Source organism: Corvus hawaiiensis, chromosome 11 (genome assembly GCF_020740725.1).
Source record: "Corvus hawaiiensis isolate bCorHaw1 chromosome 11, bCorHaw1.pri.cur, whole genome shotgun sequence".
Classification (NCBI taxonomy): domain Eukaryota; kingdom Metazoa; phylum Chordata; class Aves; order Passeriformes; family Corvidae; genus Corvus; species Corvus hawaiiensis.
This window is the reverse complement of record NC_063223.1, coordinates 13,985,271-14,013,109: the sequence shown is the minus strand read 5'-3', so window position 1 is coordinate 14,013,109 and position 27,839 is coordinate 13,985,271. Positions and strand designations below refer to the sequence as shown.

Sequence of the window (27,839 nt, the reverse complement as noted above, 5' to 3'; positions counted from 1 at the left end):
TATTTCTTTTGGCCTGTCTGTCAGCTAGCAGGCCAGTGCTTGAATCCTTTAGTTGAGCCAGTATATAATGTATAGCTTTAGAAATGTGCTTGCACAGTTTGTTTCTAAATGGGTTACTTGATAAAGGGGGAGAAGGAGGCAGAGAATCACACATAACTCTGCCCTGGCTCTTTGTCACTGTTCAAAGCAGCACTGAGATAACCTGAAAAACCTTGGGCTGCAGAAAAAGTGTAAAGATAAAACAGAAGAAGAATTTGAAAGAGCACCCAACTGGTCCGTGGATCCATGCCCATGGAAGCTGTAGCAGCATGTTGGTAGTACGCCTTCACTGTCCTTTCGTAAGAATGCAATGCTTGTGAATTCTGACACCATCACAGGGGATTCTTGAGCATTTCTTGAATATATCTTATACCTAGCTTTTGTACAGAGGGCAATGGCCAATTGCATACATGTTCTTCTATAAATACATCCCCCTTTCTAAGTTTTGGGTGCATTCCTGTGTTCTATAGCTTTTTTCCCCCGTCTCTGTTTTGTTTCTGTGTTCATACTTCTTGGACATCACACTATCTGTGTTCTACACATCTTAGATGTCATCTCTGGGCTTTGGTCACCTCTTGCACAGTATGTTCAAGCTCCAGTGTTGTTCTGCAGCGTGGAAGTGAAATGCAGCTTTCTGATACCTGATTTTCAAATCAGTGTTATCATGCATGTTTTTCCTTCTCCTTCTTTCTTTAGTTCTAAAGGCCTTTTTCTGAAAAGTGTATTGAAGCTTTGTTTGGTACTTGGAATCTCAATCCCCTATGAAATTTTAATCATCTCCGTAGCAGCCAGTTCTGTCTGGGACATCACAGGCTTCTGACTTCAGGTAGGGAATAACCAGCAGGACTAGAGGAACTCTTAATAAATATCCTATATTCATTCAAAATGTCCCTGGTTGCCTAACCCAGTTTGGAACAGTGAATGTTTCAAATGACACATGCTCTACTATACCGTTCGTACTTCAAACATCATCATAACGTGTACTAAAGTTTTTAATAATAACAGCTGGGGATAGAGGGAAACAGAAAGCAACTTTGAAGCAGATCTGTCACAAATAGAGTGTTTCTCTGCATACTTCAATGCACTGAAACAGCAGCAGCTCTTGAAAACAAGCAAGGCATTGAAAATATGTTTGTGTTGCAAGTACAAGGTTTGTCTGTTATCCCTAGTTCATCATACATTATGGGTGATAAGGGACAATGGGGGATAATATGGGAGAAATTACTTAGGGGGAAGAATGGGGAGTACTCTGAGGTTGTAGTCTGCAGTTGGGAGATTCGGTTTTGGTTCTTTGACCTTGGTTTTGCAAGACCCTGGAGAAGTGACTAACAGAATGTGTGTCTGCTGCAGGGTGCATTGGTGTGGAGGAATTATTCACTGGGGGCATTCCAGCTCCAGTGAGGTCAGCTTGGCAGTCCATGGGTCGTCCTTGTGCAGAGCAGCACACCCCCCTACTGTGTTTGCATCTCAGCACCCTGCTTGAGAGATTAGGTATTTGGATTGTGTTCCCTCCAGGGGGGTTGTAAGGATAAGTGTGCTGGATTTCTTGGTGAATGAGGTCAGGCAAACTCACAGGTTGAAAAGTTGAGTGAGTATGTGGGCTTGTGATCCATGTCTTGCCAGAAATAGAATAAAGCCTCTTGCACACCGGTATTGTTACATGCATTGATTTTGTGCTTCCAGAATATTCCCTATCCCAGGAGACTGGCACTGATACATAATTATTTTGATTAAACAGAAGCTTTCATAAGTTTATAAGAATCCATTATTTTAATCTCTTTTTTTTCTTTTCTTCTTCCATCATATGATGCACCGTCCATCTGAATCATGCAGAGGGGTCAGTCCTGTCTTACTCTTCTTTCTCTTCCGTATTTATTTTCTCCTTAAGGAAGTACAAGTCACTTGTGGAGTAGTCCAATTTTATGGACGTTATGCAGAAAACTGCAGGGGAATCGGAGTCCTTTGGTCATCCACCAGACCACCCCACTTTCTTACATCTGTTTCATTATATTTGAAATTGCTTAGTCCTTTTCTGTGTAGAAGATTGGTTCAGAGGGACAGCTATTGTTCTCTTACAAGAAAATGGTTATAGTTTTGGCACTTACAGAGTACCCATCAGTGTCCCTATTGTAGCTGTGATATCTCTTTTGTCAGGCTGCATGTATGGGGCAGCTCATTCTCATCCCTCTCCCCGTCATATTCCAGCTGGTTTGCAGGTGGGAAGTAGTATAACAGCTATAGGTTAAAGCAAAGCCAGAGATTTTGCTTTTAATCAAGTGCCTTTGAGAGAGAGAGGATTTAGATATGAGTCTCTACTGCTTGTGCCTTATCCTGGTCCTGTTTTCTGGGATAGCAAACATGGAAACCAAAATATTTCTTTAAAAACAAACAAAGAAACCCACACCACCACCACACCCCTACAACCTTCCTATTTCATATACTCCTTTTCTTGCTTGCTTAGCAACCACCCTCACTGCCTAGATTAAAATCTCTTCTAAGCCCTATTATACCACTGTATTTCCATCAGCAGGGGAGCAGAAAGAAGGACATGCACAGCAACTTGCTTTCAGATGTAATTTTTCTTGTTAGCAATGGCTTTTGGCCGTAAAATGACAGGTCTGAGCCCACGGGAATATTTCTGTCCCAGCTGCTTAATCATGTTGGACCAGCATTTTCTGTGGTTGTACCATCATTAGAAGTTAAGAGCAATGCTGCTGGGATGCTATGGACTGGCAGGATTTGTGTCCATGTTAAGCAGGCTAATCATTCTGGGTTTTGAAAGGTCTTCTGCCTGCTGATAACTTATGTGGCCCCAGAGATTTTGAGGTAGGATGGGGGATGAAGAACAAGTGCCATCTTTTCTTGCTGTTGTTGCTTGATATTTTTAAACTTCAAAAGTTTGATTCAGTTCCATCAATGTCATGTTTTCTTAATGCTAGTTCAGTTTAGGGATGGGAATATAATGAAGTGGTGCTGGCTGTCGGGAGCTAGAAGGCTACAGCTGTTGCTGTACCCACACAGACTTTTTAATTGAGCACTGTTTAGCTGATGAATACCAGATTTACTGTTTTGAAAGTGTCATGCTTATACTTTGGAAGATAGAAGAGAAATTCTCTGACACTCATCTTCCCTCTAAGTCTGCAGCACCAGCCAGAGGAACTTTGAGGGTGCTGATGGGGAATGCACAGAGAGCATGTGGAGAGAGTACTTAATTATCTTGGATAGTCCTATGTATGTCTGTTGTAGGGGAAGTATTTAATCCTTAGAAGCTTTTGGACACTCCAAGGGGCAGGAGATTATAAAGAGGAGGATTTGAGGGGATTTGGTTTGGTTTTTTTAAGGTAAGGTGAAGAACATTTGAGTAATTACTGTCATGATTCATGGAAAAACAAAGACATGGATAAGATGGAGTTCTGAAAAAGGGAATGGGAAAGTGTCACCTTTCTATGATTATATGTTTTCATTTAGTAAGAAGTAGTAAAATCAAGGTTTTGAGTTCAAGTATTATGTTAATAAGAGCATTTCAAATGTCAGGGGATAACCCAAAATGAGCTGCAGTTCTTAAGGTTTGTAGTTCCACTGAGGGGGATCCCATGCACGAGTCCTGAGCAGTGATTTTTTTTAGTTCCTTCCAGTCTGCATCCCATGTGCTTTCCTTGCACTACATTTATTTTTAATTTCTTCTTCTAGTGATGCTGTTTTGTTGTCCTTCCCAGGCTGTGGAGCTGCAAGGCAGGGAGGCAGAGTTGAGGCGACAGGAGGCCTTCTATAAAGAGCAGTTGGCCCGCATTGAGAAGAAGGTAAGGCCGAGATTTTTGTCTTTATTTCTGGCCCCACAGGGGTAGGACACGGATCTGTGTGGATCCAAATGATAGAGAACCAAGAGGTGTTGTGCTGCAACCTAGAACTGGCAGCTCCCAATATCTGATTTGCCCCCCACCCCTTATGTGATAGAAAAGCTGTACAAATTTTTTGAGCAACTTGCATTTGAAAGATAAAGGGTTTTTTAACTGGATGATTTTTAAAAAAAGATTTCTGGTAGTTCAAACTCCATTATCTTTTTCACCATGGGATTTAGGTGAAAGCTAAATTGAAAGAAAAACAAGTGCCCTGTTTTTTATTCCTTTTGTTAGAAATCCTTTCCTAAATAAAAAAAATCTACCACCACAACATAAATCTTGCTATAAATATGAATTAAAGTTGTATTATTAATTTTTCTCTGGGGAGCCAAACAGTTCAAAGAGTGGTGCTGCAGTACACTGCCTGCTTCTTGCTGGATAAGCCTTTGAAATGAACATGATTTAAAGAGACACTGTCAAGCATCTTTTAAGCCTGAAATGACCTTTGAAAATCCATTTAGGGATTTGAATCTCTCCCCTGAACGTGGGATTTGCTTCTCTGTTTAATTGTTTACCATGATGAGTTTTTAAAAATTGATGCCATAAAAATAGGAGCAGCCATGCTGTTCCTTATGAACTAATGTGTTCTTCACTTCCTGGCAAAATGAAATAATGTTATAAGTAGTCTTTATTTTTTAATAAATGTGGAGAATAATCTTCTCCAATTTGAAGCAATTAGACCTCCTGACAGGGAGTTGCATACATTCGACTTGTAGTTGTGTTATGTGACTAAAAAGAAATGCAAACAATGAAAAGGATGGGTTGTAAAGAGACTGAGAAATCAATCAGTTTTACTACCAACGTGTAGCAGGATGGTGAGTATGGAACATGGGAAAATTGTAGATTATAGAAACTGTAGGAAGCTGTTGGCATATCTATTCCTTTTTTCATTCCCTGCTACTGTAGGATTGTCCACGCTGCATTTTTTTAAGCCATCAACGGTAAAACGTGCCTGTGAGCAAATTCACATGATACAGTTTTGCAACACTTTAATCTGTACAATTCATTAAGAAGAAACTATTAAAACTGCCACTCAGTGTTGCATTCGTATTTTAAATTCTATTTCTAGATAATGGGGATTGTTCAGTGAAATTGCAAACAATCTAGCAGCTATCGTTCTAATTATCACAGTTGTCCATATGTTCATGTGCAAAGGGAATTTTTGCAATTTCTTGGTCCCATGCTGAGTGCTTCTATTATATTCTTCTCTCTGGATCTGGTTTCATGAAGCAGAAATTACAGGGAAAACCTGTGTGTCTGTCCTTTATGGACAGTGGAGTGGGGAGAAGTTTGTGTCCAGCCTTCATTGTCCTCTTTTTGAAATCTTTTGTTGTAGTTTGTGTTTTCAAGTCCATGTTCCTTGCTACAGGGACACCTTTGTAAACAATGTGATGGATATTTTAGCACAAGATCTTCTCGGGGGTGTAAGGTGGGCTGCCCATAGTCCTATTCAATCTGCAGAGCTACAGAGAAACTATCTTCTAGTTGTTATATGTACAAAAGCAAGTAGATAAAAAGAACAGGTTTTCTTTCCTCTCTTGAAACACTGGATAGTTTCTGACCCTTAAACACTAGCATTTTGCTGGTAATAAAATAGAGGAATGCCTCCAACCGGTAGTCTGGATTGGAGTGGGAGGTGGTGGGGGCTAGAAGGGCAAGGAGAGAAATGTACTTGAAACAGTGTAATAAAGCTTAATTGTATTAGTTTTGAAAAAGGTTTTTGATCTTCTCTGTGGATAATTTTATTCCTATAATGGTTGGAAAGATGGAAAATGCAGCACAGAAAAATCTTTTTTATTAGCTGTTGCTTTTATATAATTCTGCTTTTATTTGTGGAATACACGCAGACCTTGACATTTATTTATTTATTTATTTATTTATTTATTTTTCTTTCCACTGTGTTAAAGCTTTCCAACTCAGGCTTAGATATATTTTTATATATCTGTGTATATGTGTGTCTATATTAGAAAAAAGCTCTCAGTAAGGGGATGGTGGGGGAGAGCTCTGAAATAGAATTTTGCTTTCTCTGCTGTTTTAAGATGGTCACTTGAAGTGTGGTCATTGGTAGTTCAGAGGTGTTTGGCAGTGAGTGAATGAATATGATGGCTCAGTGTGGAGTTAGCAAGCTGAAATTTCTCCTTTTAAGGATCAGGCTATCAGGAATTCCCCTCTCTCCTCCCTTGCTGTGTCCAGGTTGGTTTTGTCTCCACTTCTGCATGATAACAGAATTCAGCAGTATGAGACTTAGAGACATATTTTTGAAGGATGTTTTGAACTGTTGATGTTAAAAACCCAGTACCTTCACAGTAGGATGGTAAAAGTAATTGTGTTACATACTCCTTGCAACATGAGAGCTGCTCAGTGAATCAAACACAGAGACTGTCCTGTTTCTTCTGACAGTGGTCAGTTTGCAAAGGCTTTGAAGGAAGAAGAAGAAAAAACCTCACCAAAACAAAGCCACAAAGAAAACTTCTGGAGAGCAGCTTTGTGAAGAGTCTTCCTAAATGTTGTCAGTTGGAGCAAGACACATGCCCTGCTGCACAAGAGTTTATTTCCATTCAGTATTTTTATTCACTGAAAGTTGGATTAGTGCCATTGTTCTTCTATGCATCTCAGGCATTTTTCCTGTAGCCCTGTTTAGCTCTGTGCCTCCAACATCGGTTAACTTATATACTCTATAAGTTCTCTGTTATCAGTTTCAAATATTTTTTTGCATTTAATATCCTTTATGTGAAAGAGATAAAGGAAATTCTCTTCATTATTTATTATCTGCAGACTTCTGTTCCCTCTTTTACCTTCCCATGAAGCTGAGCAGTCCTTACCTTTTCAGCCTCTGCTTGTGTGAATGGTTTTTTCCAGGTTTCTCATTCTACTTGTTTGTCTTTTGGCACTTTCCTCCTAGAAGCTCTGTCTTTGAGAGGTATTGACCAGAATTGAACTCAGTAGTTCCCCTGAATGCAGCAGATTGTGTGAATACATTATCCTTTTATTTTGTAATCTCTGAAAGAGTACTGTAATCTACTGGACAGAGCACAGAATTGGAAGGAAAAACCTGCTCATTTTCTAATAGCCGTTTCTCTTTTGGGAGTTTGAAACAATTATTTAGTCCATCTATCTATCTCAGTTATTCCATCTATATGATGGAATAGCTTATAATGGAAGGGCAAAGTGTTGTGAAACAGTAAAGCTATAAAAATGCTAAAAAGGCTTTGCCTTTAGTTTTGCATGAGATGAACTATGAGTGTACCTTATTTCAAACGGATCTTGAGAAACTCAGTTTCTCCAGACAGTCTTATTAAAATTTTCACGGGAAAGGGCATGTATGAAAAAATAATTTCAGTGTTTCAGCTTTTGGGGTTTTCCCTGCATCTTCTACTAAAGCACTGGAAGAAATGTGACAGTGAGTGCAGCAGTGCTGTGTCACACTAAGGTCCATATAGTTCAGTATGCTGGTCCTGACTGTGACTGAATCTCCAGGGATAACTGTAAGAACTGAACTGATGGGAAAAGAGGTTGTGGAGTCTCCTTCATTGGAGGCAGTCAAGGAGCATCTGGACACAATCCTGTGCCATGTGCTCTGGGATGACCCTGCTTGAACAGGGAGATGGTACTAGATGACCCACTGTGCCCTATTCAGTGATCAAAGCAAGGTTATGGGGTACTTGCCCCAAATGCTTTGACCATCCTGGCTAGTCATTTTTGGAACTTCTCCTCACGTGTTTAATCCTCTGAGAGCTGTGAGCCAGGACTGTGTGCTCGGGATGCGGGGGGACCGTGAACATGTGTGGCAGCTGTGTCAGAATCACTGTTTGGTTCTCTGTTTCTTTGTAGTGCCTGACACTTGATTTGCACTTCTGACTTGTGTTGAGCGAATGCCACACACTGCTGCCACTGGCAGCATTCTGCTGTTCTGAGTGCAGACTTGAATATGTACAGTGGGTGCACTGGGATTATACCAATGCTGGGATTATTCTTCCCGCTGCACCCTTCATTATCAGTTTGTCAGGGGTTATGTGTGTGGGAAGGGATGGTAGGCTTTGTTCTGTATGCAGTGTGGTGCACACTTCTTAGAGATTTTTTTAAAATCAAGTTTTATTGAACAAATTCCTTGCAGAGGATCATTACACTGGTAAAACTGTTTGTCGTCCTCACTCTAGCCCTGACAGTTTGTTGTAGTTGTGTGTTTCTGTCTCTTGGGTCACTTGCATGTTTTTGTTTTGGAGTGCCTGAAATATTTTGGTAATCAGAAAAATTAGAGGGAAAAGCTCCTTCGAGCTGACTGTTTCTTATATGACTATGTGTGATTGCAGGGTTGGAGCTGGTGATACAGACATTCCATTCCACACCTGTGTTTCCAGTGTGACTGTCTAATCTCCAATAAGTAATCCAGTAATGAGACCTGACTAATTTGTTATAAGTGGTTAAACTTCTAACTCTGACTTGTTAGAGTAATTTTACATCTCATCCATGTAATTTGAATTGTTTCATAAAATGTGTGTCTTCTCTCAACTGTTTTGAACGAGGTTTTGTACTGTAGTATTTCTCTGGGTAGGAAGAATAAGAGTTAGACCTAACAATCTATAGGGAGAACCTTAGAAACACTCAATTTGAGAAGCTCAAGGTGATATTTTTTCATGCATTTATTTGTTACTGAGAAGCAGGGAGGGAGATGGAGGGAGCTTGTTGTAAATAGTTACTACATATACTGCTCAAAACTGGGATTTTTATTAGGGATTCTGTGTATGCTTTGTCCTGCTTTCTCCAAGTGGTAGAAACATTCTTTAAAAAGTATCGTAAGAAAGAAATGCAGTCTCTCCTGGGACCCTTCAGATGCCAGGAGATTTCACTTAGCATATTAGTTGTATACCTTCTCCCAAGTAAATATTTGTTTGACTCCTTTTGCTGTTTGGCCTCTTGCTGAGTTTACCCTGACAAAAGCTAAGGGCAGTGCTACACTACAACAAAAACACGGGCAGCTCTTTGGAGTAGTGTAAAACAGCAGAGAAAGGCTGAAGGTAATCTTGGAAGATAAAGTGAAACTCCTTGCTGTAGATGATGCCTCTTCTTTGTTTGGATTTTCTTAAGCTCTGGCTCCCATGTTATCTCCTGTTAGGCGGCTGTGGACTGCTGTGAGCAGTGGGTGCATTAATATGCAACACTTTTCTGCTTGTATTTTTTCAGAGCAGTAAGTAGCACAAGAGGTATTCATAAGCTGTAAAGTATTTGTGCAAGTGGGAAAGGAATGCGTTGAATACATACCTTTTTTATTAATAAGGTCGACTGCACCTTTTTCTCTGCTTGGCTTCACAAATCTTGTAATTTTGTGTGTGGCATTCATCTTGTTTGGTTTGTTTAAATTAATCTCTTTTTGCCCTTGTTCTTCCCATTTAATTCATGTTTGTAAAGCATTTAGGATGTGTAAAGAATGGGAGGCAAAGTTATTTTTGTTTGTTATTCTTATTGGCCTTGATCCTTCTTCTTGGAGCTGTCTCCCACTTTGGTGTGCCAAGGTCACCCTTACATGCAAGTCCACTGTCATTTCTGGTTTATGGCTGGTAACTTGTCTCAATAAAAATTTCTGCAGAGAAAAAGTGATAGAAGTGTGAAAAAAAAAAAAAAAAAAGCCTCCTAGAACAATACGTTCATGTTGGATCTTCATCATCAGTTTAAAGCAGACTCTGTGGGACTGCACAAACTGATATCACCTGGCAGAGGTAGCAGGGGATTTCTATCAAAGGGGATGAGAAATCTGTTCCTTGAGCTGGGATGCCAGGCTTGTCTGTATCCATGAGACCTAGGGGTCACTCACCTGCCTTTGAAAAAACAAGCTGTGTTCAGGTGTTACCTTCAACCAACCCTCTGCCCTCTCAGTAGGGGTTAAAGATTCAGTGCCCTTTGGTAAATGGATTGATATGTCCTGGCAGGTGCCACTGACACCATTTGCTTTCTCCTGTAATGTCTTGGGGCTGTGTGTGAGCTATTGCCATGTGTGTAAGGGCTGCTTTGTTTGCCTCCAGTCACAGTCTTGCCAGCCATCAGCTTATTGCTCCATCCAGTGCTGTGGGTACCTGGAGGAAGGACAGCTAGTGTGAAATGAAGTTCTGGTCTCAAAAAATGTGTTTCCCTTTCAGAAGGATTTCTTGTCCCCATCTCCATAATTGAACCTTACAATATCTTCACAATTTCAATTTCTTTTCTTATCTGATTTGTTGAGTTCTCTATTCATCCCCAGCCCTTCCTGCAAGCCCTTCCTCTCACAAAACCACCAGTCCTTTCTTTGAACCTACAACATCTATAATCCAAAAAAGCAGTTTGCCTCTCAGGCCAGTAGAGCAGTACAGCAAAGCACCCAGTTCATCAAACTGTTGATTTAATCTTCTGAATACAAGAATAATCCCCAGTGTAGTTTCTGAAATAGGCTGACAAGATCCATCCTAATCATTCAGATCGCTTCCAGTCGCTCAGGTTGCCTGTCTGGGGCTGTGTGGACGCTGCTCTGAGGTGGCAGTGGCTCTATCAGTCTCCCAGGGCACAGCCTTTGATGTTTAGAGAATCGTAGATCCTGTCCTATGCGTGAATTAAGTTTTTGAACGGGAACAAACTGAAAAGGGAACAAACCTGAAATCATCATCTGAACCAGTTCCAACCTCCCATCCTCTCCTCCTTTGCAGTTTTTCTCAGACATTAAATGTCATGCTGGGGGAGGAGGAGGGAGGGCAGCATCCCTGATTTCTGCTTTCTGTGGGTATCCATTAGGGCTGAACAGCATCTAGAGGAGGCTAATGCTCCTTGTAGTCTCCCCTTCTGCAGGGAGAGGTTCCTTCCTTGTTGCTGTTGGCCAACACAAACTGACTTCAAGTACCTTGTGCTCAATTCACCCATTTAATGGCTTTTTTGCTGAAAGCTTGTGAAGCTCAGTAGTTAATATACCTCAGTACACAGCTTTTAGAGATCAGATAAATTGATTGGTAATTTGATGAACTCAAAGAACATCTATAATAGGGTAACTAAAACGTGTTAGATGTCAGCACAACCTCTCTGCCTTCTCTGCAGTGTGTACGTTCTCTCTTCAATATGTGTTGACTGGTGTACAGTACATTACATCAAATTACAAGCAGCCTCTATGCAAACAGCAGCTAAGTGTTTGCTTCCTCCTCAGCCTGCACGATTAGCGCAGAGATGCGTTTGCAGTCCGTGTGCTGAAGGGTGAACTGTCAGAGCCTTACAGGGATTTTGTTTCTCTGGCATTTAAGAGTACCTTTGCAGAGGGAGAGAATGATGCTTATGGGCTGCTTCATCTTGGAGGAATCCATCCTCAGGCTCGACTTGTGAAATAAATGTGGCAATGTGTGGTTTGAACTTAGTGTCTTAACACTGAATTTAGCAGCTGAATTTAGATAACAATCTGGTATCTGGTCTCATCAGTGTATCACTATGAAGACTTGTTAAAGGCAGAACAAAAAGACCTAGAATGTGATCTTGTCTCTTTGTTAGAACTCAACACTGGAGCATTTGTCAAGTCTAGTCCAAAAAGAGCAAAACAAGAGGTTCTTTTGTCTTACTTCTGAGAGCTTTCCCCATTATCTAATATTTCTGATACTCTTCCTCAGCACTTTTTATTCAACCCAATTTTCCCCTAATTTCATTCATTTTCTCATTGCCTAATAATTTAAATTTCTGATTCCTCCCTCTTTGTTTACATGCTTGTTTATAAGCAGGATTGGTATTTATAAATGTGTGTATTTATATTTATATAGATAACACTGTTACCAGTGAAACCAGTGCTGCTTTTCTAATGGAAAGCAGCACTCACACACACACACCCCCCCAGGTGTGCACACACGAACCGTCTCTCACCTGTTTTTACTGAGGTGCAGTTGTACCTCAACAGCAACTACATCACCCAGCTGCAATAAATACCAGTGCTGCCTGTTACTTCTGTGTAATTCACCAACCAGTGTACAATTAATTTCTGGCCCTGTTATTGCAGTATTGGCTATTTTATGAAACTGTAGAGAGTTAGCACAGTGAATTGATTAAATGTGTTCCAGACCTTAGGCTGGAGTCTGTGTGTCTGCTGGGATTTCGATGATTGAAGCTTGTGCTTCTCTTGGGATATTCCAGATTTAGACTTAGTCTTGGAAATTGGTTCAGGTAGACTAAACTGCCCTGTGTGTGGAATTCACTTGCATAAGAGCCTGACTTTGGGGAATCTGAGATTGCTATTTCAGCTCACAGTGGTCCTTCCACATGTAGCAGGAAAAATACATTACTATTGTGACTTAAAAATAAAGCCAAGACCAGGGTTTGTTTTGAAAAGGTCCTTAAAATTATGTCTCTGCCCTTACAGAATATGCTGTCATCATGTTAATGGAAAATATGGCTAATAATTACTCTATAAATTGACTCCCCATAACATCTCAAATTTGTGCTGAATTAAGTAGTCCAAAGATCAGACTTTAAAAAGGAACTACTCTGTGTTTACAGCGGCTGTACCTTCTGAAGTGTTTAGTAGTTTACTGTGGGTGTGTTAAATACATGTTTCATGACAGCCTGGGGCCACTTCTCTGAAGGTTTTTTTCCCATCTGCCAGTCATTTTAAAGAAACATAAATAAAAGAGCTACTCCAATTTCTTGAACATATAATGCACGTTCCCCCGAGACCAGGGTGACTCAGAAGTAGCTTGTAAATAACATGTTCAATGTTTTTAAATAGATGTGTACCATCAGGCTTGCAATGAGGTCTTCAGCCACAGCAAACTTGCTTTGCCTGTCACAGAATCTAATCCTGCAATGATGAGGGGTGGGTTTTTGTTTGGTTGGTTTTGGGGTTAATTGGTGGTTTGCCCATACATTCTGCTGCCCCAAGGATGATCCCAGTCACAGTTTGCTGTTAAACACCTTTGCTCAAATGAAGATTTCCTGGCTCACCCATTTGCATTTTAGCCCCATTGTAAATAAACAGGAAATAATGGCAAAATTTTGTTTTGTTTTTGTTAAAAACAGTAAACATGCATCTCATATGCAGTAGAACTGTCTGGGAGTCAAACCCTGACAAATGTGGAGAAGAGGTTGTCCTGGCAGGTGTTCAGCAGTGGAGTGGCCAGCAGGTAAAAGATGTTGCCCTGCACAGAGGATAGCAACAGCGAGGAATGGCCACAGAGCCAGGACACACCGAGAGGCTGCTGAATCTGTGCCCGTCTCCAAGAGGCCACAGAGGAGCAAGAGATGGGAGAAGAAAATGTGGCAGCTGAGATAAAGCTCTAAGCCTCTGGTTTGAGAAGACTTGTAATAACTAGGTTATTTTATGAGAAGAGCTAGCTTTTCCTTCCCAGTTATTGCATTTCAAGTCTTTTAATAAGAAAACCAGCTTAATTCCTTCTCCTTTCTTCTCCCTCCCCATTCTTCTGAACAGGAGCCAAATTCCTTCTTTCGTAATTTCAAGCTGCAAGGTTACTTTGAGCTCGCATGCCTGGGTCAATTGAGAAGTGCCTGGGTTGTGGATTTTTTTTCCCCTAGGGCTGTCTCATGATGTACTGGACGGTACACAGAAATCATCTAATTTGCCCTGAAATGCAGCAAGCTTTGAACTGGCTGGACTGTGGTTCTTGATCAGAGATGATGACTCATATGGGCATGTAAAAATGCTGTATTGTGTGCCTGTCTGAGCATGTATATGCATTTTTTAACCTCATTTTTCATAATAGTTATGTATACCACAGCATTTCCTTTGGCTGTTTAGGGAATTAAATGTAGTGTATGAGACCTTTCACCTTTAGGTCATTTGTTGAGATGCAGCTTCCGTTCACAGCAGCAAAAAGCCATTACTGCCTGATGGCTAATCACTCATTCGTGTGGCACTGAGATAACTCTTCCTTCAGTTAAGAGACATGGGTTTGTTGCAGGAAGAACAAAAAAAATCCCCCATAATAGTGTCCTAGCTGTCTGTATCTTAGCTGTTCTGTGAGAGGCACAGAGCATCCCGGGGAGGAACACAGCATTTGTCCTTGCCAGCTGAAAACAGGACAGTGCTGGGTTTTAAGTTTTTGTGTTCATTTGCTCTGTGGAGAGAGGGATTTAGCTCCAGGTCTGAAGTGTTTGTGGTGTTTGCTTTTATTCCCTCCTGTTGTTGCCCAGAAAAAGCATAGTTCTGTCCCTTCTTTGTGTTCCTGTTGTCTGAGCTCAGGCTGTCCCCAGTTGAAGGGCTTGAATCTTTTGCTTGGTCTTGTCCAAGATATAGGTGAAATACTGATACTTTTTTTTCATGAGCCTGAAAAAAATACCCACTTAGAACAAACCCTGTTTCCCAAGCCTCTTTTTGTTACAAAGTTTATCAGCTACAGCAACAAACCCGATAATAAGGATGCTTATACCAAAATGTTTCTCCTGGAACTTTAAGCCTACCTTTATTTCCTCTGCATTTAGTGCCAAGTTCAAGATCTGTTGTTGCTTGCGTGTAATACTCTTTACTGTCAGACACTGTGTTTAGAGATTGAATTCTGAGTAGATTTAGCTTGTGTCTATGGCTGTGTGGCACACCATGCATGTGACATTCCTCCATTTACGTTCCTGAAAAGCCTTGGCAGCAAGGCTTTGTGAGATTTTTCAGGTTTAATGTTAATAACTAATTATTCCTATTTTTGGTTAATGGGTTAAAAGTGAGACCTGCTTTGCTGCCTTTCCTCTGCCTGGATTCTGTAATGAAAGTACCATAACTAAGCTGGTGGTGACTGAAAGCTGTGTAAGGCCACGGGTGACATCCTGCCCCAGGGTTGTGTCCGGAGTGCTCTCTGCCAGAGTACAGGAATGAAGGAGTTGTGTGGCTGCCCCTGCTCTCTGTGGGTGTTTGATTTTCATGTTAATATTTACGGCTCAATAGCCCCACTGTGAAAATGCCTCTCGCCGTTGACTGGAGGCCTGTGGTCCTTCTGGGCTTCTCTTTGGAGCCTTCCCTCTTTGCCAGCTGCAGAGGTGTCTCTTCAATGCTTCTTTAAAGGAGGCAGAACAGCTGCATTAAAAAACAGGTGAAAGAGAAGATTGCTAAAAGCAGAGAGAATGAGCCTGTCAAATGATGGAAAGGAAATTGCTTACAAATATTTTCTGATTTTTTTCTTATCCCTTCTGCCATCCTTTCTCCTTTGTCCTCCTTGTGCTTTATTTTTATCTTAGGATAAACACTGTATTTATTTTCTGTTTGCTGTGTGGAGAATTTCAATCTTTTGAATAGCAAAATACATATAAAAAGATACTAGTATTCCTTTCTCTGGAATAACTGATGCCTTGCAGGGAGAACTAGAGGTTATGTGACAGTGGTATTGTAAAGGCAGGCCAAAGGAATCTGTTAATCAGTTTTCTTTTTCTTGTTGTCAATGTTTTGGTTTATATTTTATTTTCCTTTTTTAAATAATAATCAATATTTCTTTGTAGAAATAGCTTAATAACTTTTTCTTCCACCTGTAAAATATTGTTGCTTTATAATATTTGTCCAACAATCCCTAATAAAGGAGAAAGACATGAAGTTATCCTTTGTAATACTATTTTTGAGCTGTGAAGCTGGGAACTTTTTCCAGGTATTCATTAACTGAGATCTCTACCTCACTGGAAGATAAGTGAACATTGTCCCCATTTTAAAAGTGAGACCTTAATGCTTAAGGTTAGTATTTTCTATAATAGCTATTGTCTCTTCACTTTTTGGTTGTCCGGGTATGGTGTATTTCTTCAGATGTGCTGATTACCCATAAGTTGAGCTTGAAGTTTTGAATAATGAGCTCCTGAGCATCTCCAGACAGAGCCGCGAGCCAGCAGGCACTTCTGAAAGTGCGGATTTGTCTGTGTCATTAACCGTGTACAGTGACCTGTGAAGTCCTAGCGGTCTTTTTGGCTGTAATCATTAAACCAGCCTCTCCTACTGGATAAAATGGGAAGAGAGCCTGCAAGCACAGTGAGAGAACCTTGACTGAAAATACAAATATCTTCAGAAAATGCTCTGGGAGTAATAGTAATAAAGAAAAAGTACAGTGGCAAAATAAATTGCTGCTGATACAATTTTTCTTCCTCTCTCTAGTTTGCCTCTAGTATGGCAGTTTTTCTCCCTTCGATAAATAAATGCAAAGATGGGAATCGCTGCCAAAAACTGTCACATTTCTGGAACTTTCAGCCCCTGATTATTCACATTAAGCCTCTTCCCCCCCCAGCAGTACAGTATTCTGAATATGTACACCCACCATTCTGTCAGATCTGTGCAGTCTGCGTCTGGTTCATCTTCTGTGTCTTTGATGTGCTCCATAACGTAGGCAAAGAGAGGTCTGATAGTCTCTCTAAAAACCTGACAGTTTGTGTGACAATCTGTCCACGAATCCACAGGCTCCTTGTCAACCAAATGAGCCTTTGAATATCAGAGGTTTCAGAACAGTGCTTGCAGCATTGCATATGCACCAAGGGGAGAGTACAACAGGCTTCCTTGTAACCTGAGAGATGTCTGCGTTTTCCTTAATCATTCCAGGGACATCTCATCATTGCTTGTTGGCTGGTTCTCAGCCCTGCACATGTCGGGGTTATTTAGCAAAGCTTGATTTACTGGAAGCTGCACATGGAGAATAATTTGTAGTTGGGGGTAGAGGAAAAGCCCTGTGAGGAGGTGGAACTTCCAGGCTTTGGCTTACTTCTGTTTTTCAGTGGTTTTTTGTTTGTTTCTTATAGTGACTCTCTTCCTTGCAGTTCCTTTACCCATGCAAGTATATGGATGTGATGCATTTTCTTCAGTATTCTCCAGTTCTCTTGCACATCCTTGCCTTGGGTTCCTCTATTCTGCCTTTCTCTGGGAACCCAGTGCATTGCATTCCTTAGCTACCTGTTGTATAAAAGGATGGGGTCATGAATTTAACATAGCTTTTTCTTTTAACTGGGACAGGAACTGTTAACTGGACCAGCTGCTGCAGTGTATAAATGGGACTTAGGGATATTCTCAGCACAGAAAGATGGGAGTTTTAGCTGCAGTATGACTGTCCGAGGTGGTGGGAGTTTTGTTGGAGGCTCTGTCAAATACCAGCTTTGGCATGACGGCATTAAACCTTAGTTAAAATGTTCCTTCCTTCCTTCCCAAAACAAGCTCCTGTGACAGGCCTGACAGGGGAATGTGCTTCGTATCTTTTTTATTGTATGACAAGTACTTGATGGCTGCCAATTTTGTTTAGTGGGGTTTTTTCTTCTTCATTTCCCCTTGAAAGTACTGGTCAGCCTTTGAGTGAAACTTTCACCTGCATTTCTTAGCACTCCTGATATTCTGGCAATTTCCTTCTTCCTCTCTTCTCCCTTTCACTTAGCATGGATTCTCTGCATTCCTGTCGCTCTCTCATGGACAATGCCCGGTTGTTTGAGGCAGCATCCTGTGATCTTGGAGTTCATCCTGGTTGTATGGTGGATCTGCTGGTAGGACCCAGGTACCCCTGCAGGATGAGTTGTGCAGCTGCCCAGCACAGGTGCTGGGATTTGGCAGCTGGTGCTGTAACCTTAATGCCATGGGCACCACATTATCTGCGCAGGTCAGCCAGTGCGGGACTTCTCTGAAGCAGGTGCTGAAAACTCTTGATGTTTAATCAATGCCTGGGAAGCCTGTTTACCTGCACTTGTCAGGTATAATTGATTCGGGCATTTACTGTGAATTCCTCACCTTAGCTAAACTTCCAGCTAGGAGGAGAGCAGGGTGATACTCCCCTACAGCAGTTTTGGTGTTAGTCTGGGCCTTTCACGATGCTGTTGCTGTCCTTGTCAGAAAGCCTGAGTTAACTGCTGGCATTTTATGGCCTTTCTCTTTGAAGCTGCTTTTACTTTCCAGAGTTTGTTTAAAGAATTGGCAATGCTTTGTTTATAGTCTTTCAGATGAGTGTGCTTTAAAGCAACCTCATATAAACACAGTGTTTCTTTCTCTTTTCTCCTTCTTGCCCTTTTAATTGCTTCTGTAGTAATAATTTCTTTTTTGCTGGTTGTCTTTTTGACTTGGAGATAACATGAGGCTTTTCTAAATGTTTCCAGTGAGGCACTTGTAGCTTTTGGAAGTCCCTAATACCATTTTGCTGTGGGGTACCTGTTTTAATTAGACTCTTCCCAGGGTGCCTTCATTGAGACAGTCTGATTCTGGTGTGGGATCACAGTCTGGGTCTGTAAACCCATTTTCACTTGGATGGAGTATCTCGGTGTAGGACCCTGGTTCTGGGAAGTCCTGGGATGCGTATTTTTATTTGAGTCACTGTGTGCTTTAGGGACTGTAGCTTAACCTTTTTGTACCTAGTTTGTTATCCACAGGATAAAGGCAGCCATGTTCCTTCTCCCCAGCTCTGCCTTCCTCAAGCTTTGTGGCGATAGGTGTTCTGTGGGATTTTATCTTTGAGAAGCTTTCTAGATATGCTACAGAATTAATATTTTGCTTTCAACTCAGGATAATATTGCAGACATGAGAAGATCTGTTCAAAGAGGAACGTACTTCTGCTCCTGACTAGTTTAACTTGCCTGTGTTCTTACTGTGGACACTACTCTCTTTATGCTTTCTCTGAATCTTAATCCAAAATTTATGATCTCACAGCTTATTGCCGAAGGAAAGAATAGAATGACACAAATTCAATGCTCTCATTTCATTATTGGTCTCAGCGGGAGGAGTGGATGAACCCACACATGAACAGCAAACAACAGAGCTGTGTTTAGAAGTTGGCTTTGGCTGAAAAAAATCTTTTTTTTCTGTATCAGCAAGCTGTTTGTAGTTCCTTGCATCTTTTCTCTGTTACCTTTTGAGAAAAAAAGCATATGAATTTTCAAAAAAGCAGTTTAACCCTTAACTTCTGTGCTCTAGTGATATGCTCTATAGGCATGTTTCTCTTCCTTGTTAATTGGCTTTTATTTGTATGTGCACTTGATGGGAAGGAGGAAATGTGTATGATCTCTTTGAGCTAACTGCTGGCTGATACCAGCAAATGGGCTGAGCAGGAACTCAGAGGAGCGAGCTCAGGAGGTGAAGAGATGATTTCTTGCAGCATATTCTGAAATTCCCAAACTCCTTGTTTTGGACCAAAGCTGATAGCAGTGATTGATTGTGTGAGTTGATTTTAACACATCCGTAGGGTCATCCAGTGACCAGATTGGTTCGGCTCATCTGCCTCTGTACCTGTGGGAGGGATGCAGGTACATGGGGTAATTTTTCAAATCTGTTAGGAGCCATTTGCATGAGACTTCTGAGTGGTGAGAATGAGCAGCCTGATCTACAGTGTGTGTGACCCAGGACCCGGTGAGGTGTGGGGAACCTGGGTGTACCTTTGCTTCCCTGAGGCACTGCTGAGAGCAAAGGTGGCTCCCAAAGCTGGCAGTGACCGATGTTTCTCTGTAGCTTCCTGGAGTTCCTCATGGCAGCAGCTGCATCCAGGGCATGTGTGTGTTGTCTGTCCCCAAGAGTGTGCAGGCAGGCCACAGTTGTGCTGCTTCTCAGGATGGTGTGAGGTCTTATTTCTGGCTTCAGAAGCAGCTGGAAGGAGGAATTTGAATGTCTCCCAGCTGACATTTGATTTGTAAGAAATAATCTTTGCTTTCCTTACCTGTTTCTCTCGCAAATTTACAATGCCACGGCATGTATTGCCCCTCTCACAGCACTGCCTCTTGTCCTCTTTTGGATTTGAGAGGGGCTTGCAAAGAGCATTTTGCTGGAAGCTGGTGAGTGTGGATGTCAGGAGAAGGGATCGAAGCAACACGTCTGTCAGGTGCGAGGCAGATTGTACCATCTAATCCCCCGGCTGTCGTCTGCAGCATTTGTCAAGGCCTCTGCTGCCCTGCTCCATTTCATCAGAGCTATCACTGGCATTCATCTAGGCTGGCAGCATTTCAACAGCTGTTAATCCTCTTTGTATCTCTAAACACTGTGACCACTGACAAGCTTCTATACTCTGGGGTGTCAAAATACCTCAAGATAGCTGTGGTGATGGTGGTTGGATTTGTTGGTTTTAAATCAAGACACCTTCTGATCTACTGACCTGGACTGAACCTGATGAAGAAATCTTTGTCCCAGTATCAGGTTTTTAATGCTGCAGCTTGATGTTCACAAATAATTTCACCTAAAATCTGATTAATTTCCAGTTCCTCATGCTTGTTTTGCTCAATTTTCTGTTTTACATGTTACCACAAGTAGCACATGTTTCATCGAAGTTGTAAGGAATGTGGTTTAATGTCAGTGTGAGAATGAGCTGGCAGGGTTTCTCTTTATGCTTCAATTACTTTCCCTCCTGAAATAACCCTGAGAACTCAGTCTTGTGCCATAATGTTTTCTTACTTTCTTTGCTATATGTTCTGGAAAGGGCCTGGGCAGTGTAGTGAGGTGTAGTAGTGTGAGTGTTGGAGTTTCTCTGCATGTTTGCAGCCAAGGAGGAATGCTGAATTAAAATTAGTCCAAATTTAGCTCTAAGTTTTAAAATTGATTCCCTTTGGAAGGGAATTTTTAGCACAAGGGTGTTTCGGAAGAGTGGAGAGCAAGGGTATAGCAGCAAATCTGTTGTAGAAAAACAGCAGGATAAAGTGGTTCTGTTGCACTTTAGGCTCTGGTTATGTATTTTTACAACTTCTTGGTGTTTTTATTATTTGCTACGAACCATCATTTAATAGCAGGGAAAAATCTTTCAAACTAGCATTTCTTTGCTTAGTTTGTTTGTCCTCTCTGGAGAGCTATCTCCCCATATGACAAAGCTCTGATGTTTTGAAGTTGACTCCCCTAAGGCTCAGCTTTATTGAGAGAAGTGAAACATTTTAGGTGGTTCATTCATTCTTTCTGTGTCTTTTGTTATTTGAGCCCTTACGGTGTACTTTGGTCATGTTTTTAAACTTATTTTTGCAACTAAGACTGCCAGAAGCTTTATTTAATAATAGTTGAGGTCTTATGTTCAACTTTTTCTTTGTGAGCTGCCATTTTATCTCAAGCATCAAATATTGTGAAAGTAAATTAAAAGCAGCGTTCATGTCTTGTAATTTTGTGTGGAATGTTCTCTCTTTTACTGTACCACTGAATATCGTTTTATGAAGATTAAGGTCTTCGCTGAGACTATAGGCAGCTCAAACTTTGTTTCAAGTGCAAATACCACACCTTGATCCTGCTGAATAGCCCTTGTGTGAAGGTGACCCTGCTGAAGTTGGAGGAAGTGCTCAGGTTGTTCCTGGCTTAGCTCATCATTTGCAACCATATTATAAATCCCTGGAATGTTTTAGGCCACTGGAACGTTCTCGCCTGCCATAGCATGGTGGGTACACTGCTGAAAATGAAGCAGATCTTGTGTCTGAAGTAGTATAGACAAGAATATTTGGAAAAATATTCTCTGTTAGTGAAGCCCCAGATCACAGAACCTGCTGTGACTGTGCCCATGCTGAAAGGCCCTTCTCTTGCCCATTTAGCCCATTTGTTGCTCATTTAGTGTTTAGGACAAAAGGGAATGTGACTTTCCCAAGGTTGGAAAGGGTCTAAAGGCCAAGGAAGACATATTTGAAAAGTCTGCTTGTTGAACAAACTCAGATTTAAATGGTAGGCCCTGATTTTTATTACTTGGGGAAGCATTTAAAGGTACTGATTCATAGCATCAGAAATATGAGGTCTGAACCAACATAAGAGGCTCAGTTGGATCACATGCAAAGATGTTTCCTTTTCATTTTTAAAACTCAGCAGCTTTATCTGCATGTTGAAGGTGTTCTGTGCCTCTCCTCAATCTTTGTGTGGTGTCGTGTGCCTGGTGGTTGCTCTGAGGCCAAGTCTTTTCTCCTTTCTCTCACTGAGGTTGTTGCCTCTCTGTTTAGGCTCTTGCTTGCCTGCTTTTAGCAGCTTCAGAATCCAGAACTAAAGCCTGGGTTCCTTTCCCAGCTATTTTTGTCCGTGTCCGTAGTTGATGTTGTTGAAGATGAGTCTGACCGAAGTGCTGGGCAGTTGAACTCTTTCTAATAAACTGGGTAAGGTTATGCCACAACCACTTGAATCGACAATACATCCAGCAAGTGATTCTGCTGGCTATTGTTCCTTTCTTTAGGTGGGTTAAACGTGACCTCATGCTGGGTCTCACATACAGCATATTTGTTCTTGTTTTCCTCTCCCGCTGCTGTTTCACGGCAGAGTGCTGCAGGCTAATACTATCTGATGGGGCTACTTCCTATTGCCTGAAAAATGTTTAATTTTGCTACCTTGCTTTCTCTTTTTCCCAGTTTCTCTCATTTTGATTTCTCAGATCTAGTCCCTTTGAGAAATCAGACAGTATGAAATATGAAAATTGCTTGGGTAGTAATTGGAGAAATGGTGAGACCTTTGAAGCCCAATGGAGATAACGCTTACATCTACTTATTCACATTATTTAATTTTTAATGGCAAATCTAATTAATGAAGCACAGGTCTTTTGGTTTCATGTGTGAATAAGTAACAGCAGGGAGCTGTAAGTCATGAGGTCTGTTTACAGGCCAGAGAAAATGGCACCATTAGAAGCTGAACTTTTCAATATAGGAAGGAGAAAAATTGATTTAATAGCATTGAAGTTTGACCACTCTGTAACAAGTAAGTAAACAAAAACATTAATGATAATTTGCCGGTAAAATGCATTTTGAAGTGTTTAGTCCTCCATGATTTCTCAGTTTAAATCTGTCTCTTAGGTCAAAGTTTGAAAAAGCAAAATCTGTTCTGTGTTTTTTTTGGTATGTAACATAAATTCAGGCACCAGAGATAAAACGCTTAAATATAGCACCTTGAAGCCCAGGCTCTGAAAACCTTTATAAACCTTCCAATTAGCTGAGCTTCACACAACTTCAGAGATACAGGCAGCTGTTATCCCTCACTTGCAGATGGAAAATGGTGACTTGCCCAAGATTGCACAAGTGGCAGAACCACTAATAGAACTTGAGTTATATCTGTCCTTTCCTTTTTCCAACCACTGAACAGTATGTGTCGGCTCATCATGCGCAGGACCACAGCTGCATTTATGGGAAAATAAATGAAGAAGGGCAAGAATAGTATTCTATATAAAATGACCAAATTTGGGGAGAGACGAGATAGCAGCTCGAACCGGCCCTAAATGAATAGCTGTCCTCACTTTCAATACCATTTTGTCACTTTTTCTGATTGATTATTGCATATTTTCTGCTTGTGCCTTTTCAGCGTAAGAGCCTTGCAGATGAGCTCTGAGTGAGGCAGTTGCCAGTGGAGTCCAGCAGCTTTGCCTAAAGCCGCTTTATCAGCGCTTTAGCAGCACAAGACCTTGTAGTGCAGTCGCTGGGGAAGTGCAGCCATTGCCTCCTGCTGATTGTGCCTGGGAGGCTCCTCAGTGCAGCCAGAGGAGGAATTCATCCTCCACATTTAGCGACTGAGCAGTCTTGAGCGAAAACTCTTTCTGTGCAAGTTCAGGAGAATTTAATGCAAACCTCTTAAGCCCTGCAGCAAGACACTCAAGACGCTGTTTGGCAGCGCCTTAACTGATACCTGATACGCCTCCCTGTGTTGTTAAAAGGGAAACAGGCTGCATAATTTTCTTTTAAAGAATAAGTAACATAAGTAGAAGCACTGAAATGTAAAATGGATTTTCCAGTGCTAGCAGCCAATTTTGATACTTGCATGTCAGTAACTTACAAGATCCTTCACTGCAATTAATGATAGAAGAGAACAAAAACATGACCAAACTGAAAATAACTCTGTGCTGGAAACACCTTGTTTTTGTGGTTGCATGGAATAATCAAAACTCATGAGTGGTTGGTAGCGACCTTTTCCCCCTCTTTCCCTTCACAAGGGTGAAGCTTGGAATGAAGGATGTGTTGTGGCCTTGATGAATTTTGCTGAAAATAAAATTGACTCTTAAGCATTTCTGGTGTTCTTTGAACTGAATATTCTGTTTGTTGTTGGAAATTGTTATTAATTATAGAAGACGACTTTGTGACAAGGTAAGATCTGAGACGCCTTTAATTTTTAGAGCTGAGCATTCTATTCTTTGTTTCAGAATGCAGAGATCTACAAGCTGACATCCGAGCAGTACCAGGAGGCAGCCACCAAGGCAGAGGAGCGGATAAAGTGAGGAGCCCTTTTTTGTTCTTTTCAGCAGTTCCAGTTGCATTTCATAACATTTTGTGCCTAGCTTCTGGATGTTCCTGCAAACAGAGTGTGAAGTTACCTCCTGTCAGGTACTGAGGGGACTGAGCAGGTGTAAGCTGGCATCCTCTCTTTCTGTGCCAAGCTTGACAGAGTTTAGTGTGAAGCTGATAGATCTTGCGAGGAAGGGTGAGGGAGAAGAGAGGGACTTAAAAAGTTACTATTAAATAGGAATATTTACTAGGGTTTTCAAAATAGCAATGGAACATGTTTAATCTGTTCCAACTTTGACCCAGTGTATTTAACCTACACACTGCAGCATTGGGCATGAAAGTAGGAAAACCCACGCCAGTTCTAAAGTTTTCATTGTCCAGGGAAAAAAAAGGTAAACATTCTAAATCTCATCCCTTTTAGTTTCAAATTAGAGTTGTAATTTTCATGAATGCTTTCTTAGAATGGGTGCAACGATTTTTCTGGTCTTTTTAATTGGCCTTAGCACAATAAGTGGACCTTTAATGTTGTCTTTTTACCATGAGCATATATAGTGTCTAAATTATATTTGTATTTGCCAGTAGTGTTATATAACTTATTGTTCCACTTGCACTAACAGCTGCCCAAGAAAAAATATTTTCTATAATTCTTTAATATTAATGAGGCTAAAGCAATTACACTGTCAAGAGCAGCACTTGGATCTCAGTTGGGTAAACAGTTGGCCAACATGCAATAAACTGGAGTAGCAGCATATGTAGTCCGGTTGGGTCTAATCCAGACTCTACAATACTTAATTGCATAAATAGATAATATAGTAGTGATGAATATATTAGGGGGGTGTGCAGTATATTGTGCTGTCTTTATTTAAAATTATGTTTGACTGCCAAAGCGTCACATAACCTGTTGTAATTTCGCATTTTTGTTTGGACAATCAAGCAATAAGTTGCTAAAGAAGCCAAAATAAGGCAGCTAACACATTGCTTGCATTTCCATACTGTTTTCCATAGCAGAATTCTAAATTCTCTTTTTAAATAAAATTTTAAAAATTCATAGGATATAACGTTCTGATACTTTGATCAATTGAATCTTTTCTTGGATTTGCTTCTGCAAATGTGTGATCAATTGTCGTGAACTTGTGTAGTGGTGTTTTATCCTTGTGACTTGGTGAAGGAAGCAACTGGGACCTGGGATTATGTTCTTCACTTACTCTTACAGACTGTAACTACCGTATTTTTTATGGTAGTCTGAAGGTTGGTTCCTGATGTTTCCATTTCCTTTGATCTGTTCTATTTCTTGTGGAGATGAAGACTGGTAATGTAGGAAACTCAGGAATGCAACCATTTCTTGCAAAGGTTAGTGCCAGAGACCAACACAAATGCTAATGAATTCTTTCTTTCAAGATTCAGAGAGTGATGAATGCTTATGGTCTCTTAAGGGTTTCTTCCCCTTTTCTTTGAGCCTTTATCATCTAACAGTCCCTGGCTTCTGGCCTTATTGTACAGTGCTCTTCTATTTGATGGCAATATGAACTTGAGCCATTATAAAGGGATGTATTCCTTGGGCTGTCTTCTTTGCAGCAAAAAGAGACACCTGCCCTAATATGAATTTTGTGTGAAAAGGTAACAGGGCTGGGGGTGTCTTGAAAATGGACAAGATGAGTGGCATGAATGAAACTGAGGGTGAAGGTGAACATCATGCATTCTATTTCTTTACAGTAGAAATTGCCAGCAGTAGCCAGGATTGCACTGAGCTGAGCATTGGAGTTCATGATCTGGGAGTGATAATGCCCTTTGATAATTGTACATGCAGGAAGAGTCATTGCTTTCCCCCATCAACCTGCAGTGTGTCTCTTCCAGCAGCATGCAGTGACCCTTTCCAGATCATTGCTTTGTGTACAACCTGCTGTACAAACACTCCTGAAGAGTTTGTGTGCCTCACACCTGGGTCGTGATATGGCTGGGACAGAGTCAGAGGAAGGTTCCTTCCTACTCTGGCATCCATGCTTAATTGGTAGGACATGAAGTCTGTGTGTTGTGAGGTTCTCTTCTTAGGCATCCTACATTCAAGTCTTTCTACAGCCTGTTTATGGTAATGACTTAAAAGATCCTGTGACTTCAGTGGAAAGAAGAGTTTGCTCATCCTGTTTCGCACTTTCATATTAGACATACAAGCACAGTAAGTGCTAAGGATAGGTTAGACTGATTTATGCAGATCTGGTTCTTTGGTTCACAGGAATAAACTGACACTCCTGCAAAATTATGTGAAATGGAATATAGCCAAAGTATGAATGAAGTACAGGTCTGCCTGTTTCCAGTGCTGGCCTGTGATATCTCCTTAAGGAAAGGAAGCCAGGAGTGGCACTTTCTCCATCTGCAGAGAGTCCATATCCTTCAACATAGCGTCTCTTCCTTAGCTTCTGTTATTCCTGTTACACTGTGAAGACCTGCCCCTGGCACTTGTGCCTTGTGAGACCAACCTACCCTGTATCTGTTCTCCTCTGCCACTGTGTATCAGCAGAGGGAAATAGGGCTGCGGCTCTTTCCACAGTGAGTGCTCTGTTTTTCAGAGTCCATGTCAAAGCAAAGAGAAGAAATATCTGAAACAAAACCCCAGTGTCTTCTTGGCATTTAATGACGTTTTTAATTCTGCTGTCAACTCTTAGCAGCTCTGCACAAGTGGTCTAGTGTTCCATGGCCTGTTTACTCTCCTTAGTGATTGTCAAGCGTTGCAGGATTTAGGAATATTGTACACCTTTCCACCAGTGACCCTTCACAGCATGCCTACGAGGTAGACAAGTAAACCTTCCTATCTCTCTTTGTATAAAAACAGAAGTGAAGTACTTAGTGCTGAGCTTTGTATTAAATCACTGACACAGTCATTAGCTCTTGTTTCCACTTCAAGGCTTCACGCCTGCATGGCCTGACTTGCGCAGTGGACTTTGTTCCTCATCTCTTCATCTGAAGCCAGCCTGCTCCCTTCTCCACATACCTCCTATCAGACTGTCTCCTTCTTCTTTGTTCTGGGCTCTGTCCAACCTGTTTTATTTCCTCCCAGGAAAAAGATCCTAGCAACAAGATACCACTGAGCACAGCTTTCAGCACCTTAAGCAACTTGCCCTTGTTGCTTGCATGCTGTGGTGAATTGGACAGTTGCCACGGACATGTTGTCTCAACTATGTTGTTATAATTGGTGCATTATTATTTTTCTCTTTTGTTAACCAACAGAATTAAAGTCAGGGGACCTAGAACTTCCCCCCCTTTCTTTCCCTGTTTAGCGAACTGTGCACATCAGTAACCACCCACAAAGGAAGCAGCATGTAAATAAAAAGCCAGTGCTCCCCGCCCTTCCCTTCGTTCCACATCCTTTTCTCAGTGTTCATAGAGCCATGACTCAGACTGGGTTTAGAGAAGACAACTTGCTAATCCCCTCCCTGCTACAGAGAATAAAATGGCATTTCATTCCAAGCTCTATTAATGCGCTCGCTCCAGGGATAAAGCAGCACTCCCAAAAGGCAGTGGCCAAATTTTTTTTCTGTTGCGTTGTCTTTGTCTTCTTTTGAGTGTTACATTTAGATTAGCTTCTGAGGATTAAATGTTATTACAGTCCCTGAATCTGTTAAGGGAAAGGAAAAAACCATCAGTAAAGAGGTTATGGCTTAGTGCAGCACTCTAGATTTATCCTCAAAATGCTGGTTTGGTTTTTTTGGTTTGGTTTTTTTTTTTTTTTTTGAGTGATTTATTTTCTTTTGTGAAGGTTGTCTTATCACTTTTTGTTTATTTATTTATTTATTTATTTTTGTGGTTGTTCATTTTGGATGCAAGAGTTGGCCTGGGTGGGTG

General features: G+C 41.1%; 1 protein-coding gene across 3 annotated transcripts in view; it reads left to right on the top strand.

The window, feature by feature from the left end:
• The window catches only part of CHCHD6 (coiled-coil-helix-coiled-coil-helix domain containing 6), a 110,158-nt gene that overhangs the window by 33,383 nt on the left and 48,936 nt on the right, over positions 1-27,839 (top strand). For 2 of the 3 annotated variants that reach the window (XM_048315902.1, XM_048315901.1), the window contains 2 exons: positions 3,756-3,839; positions 23,921-23,991. In XM_048315902.1, the coding sequence (XP_048171859.1) occupies positions 3,756-3,839; positions 23,921-23,991 (155 nt within the window). The remainder of the gene's footprint in view (positions 1-3,755; positions 3,840-23,920; positions 23,992-27,839) is intronic. The other variant, XM_048315903.1, reaches the window with a different exon arrangement.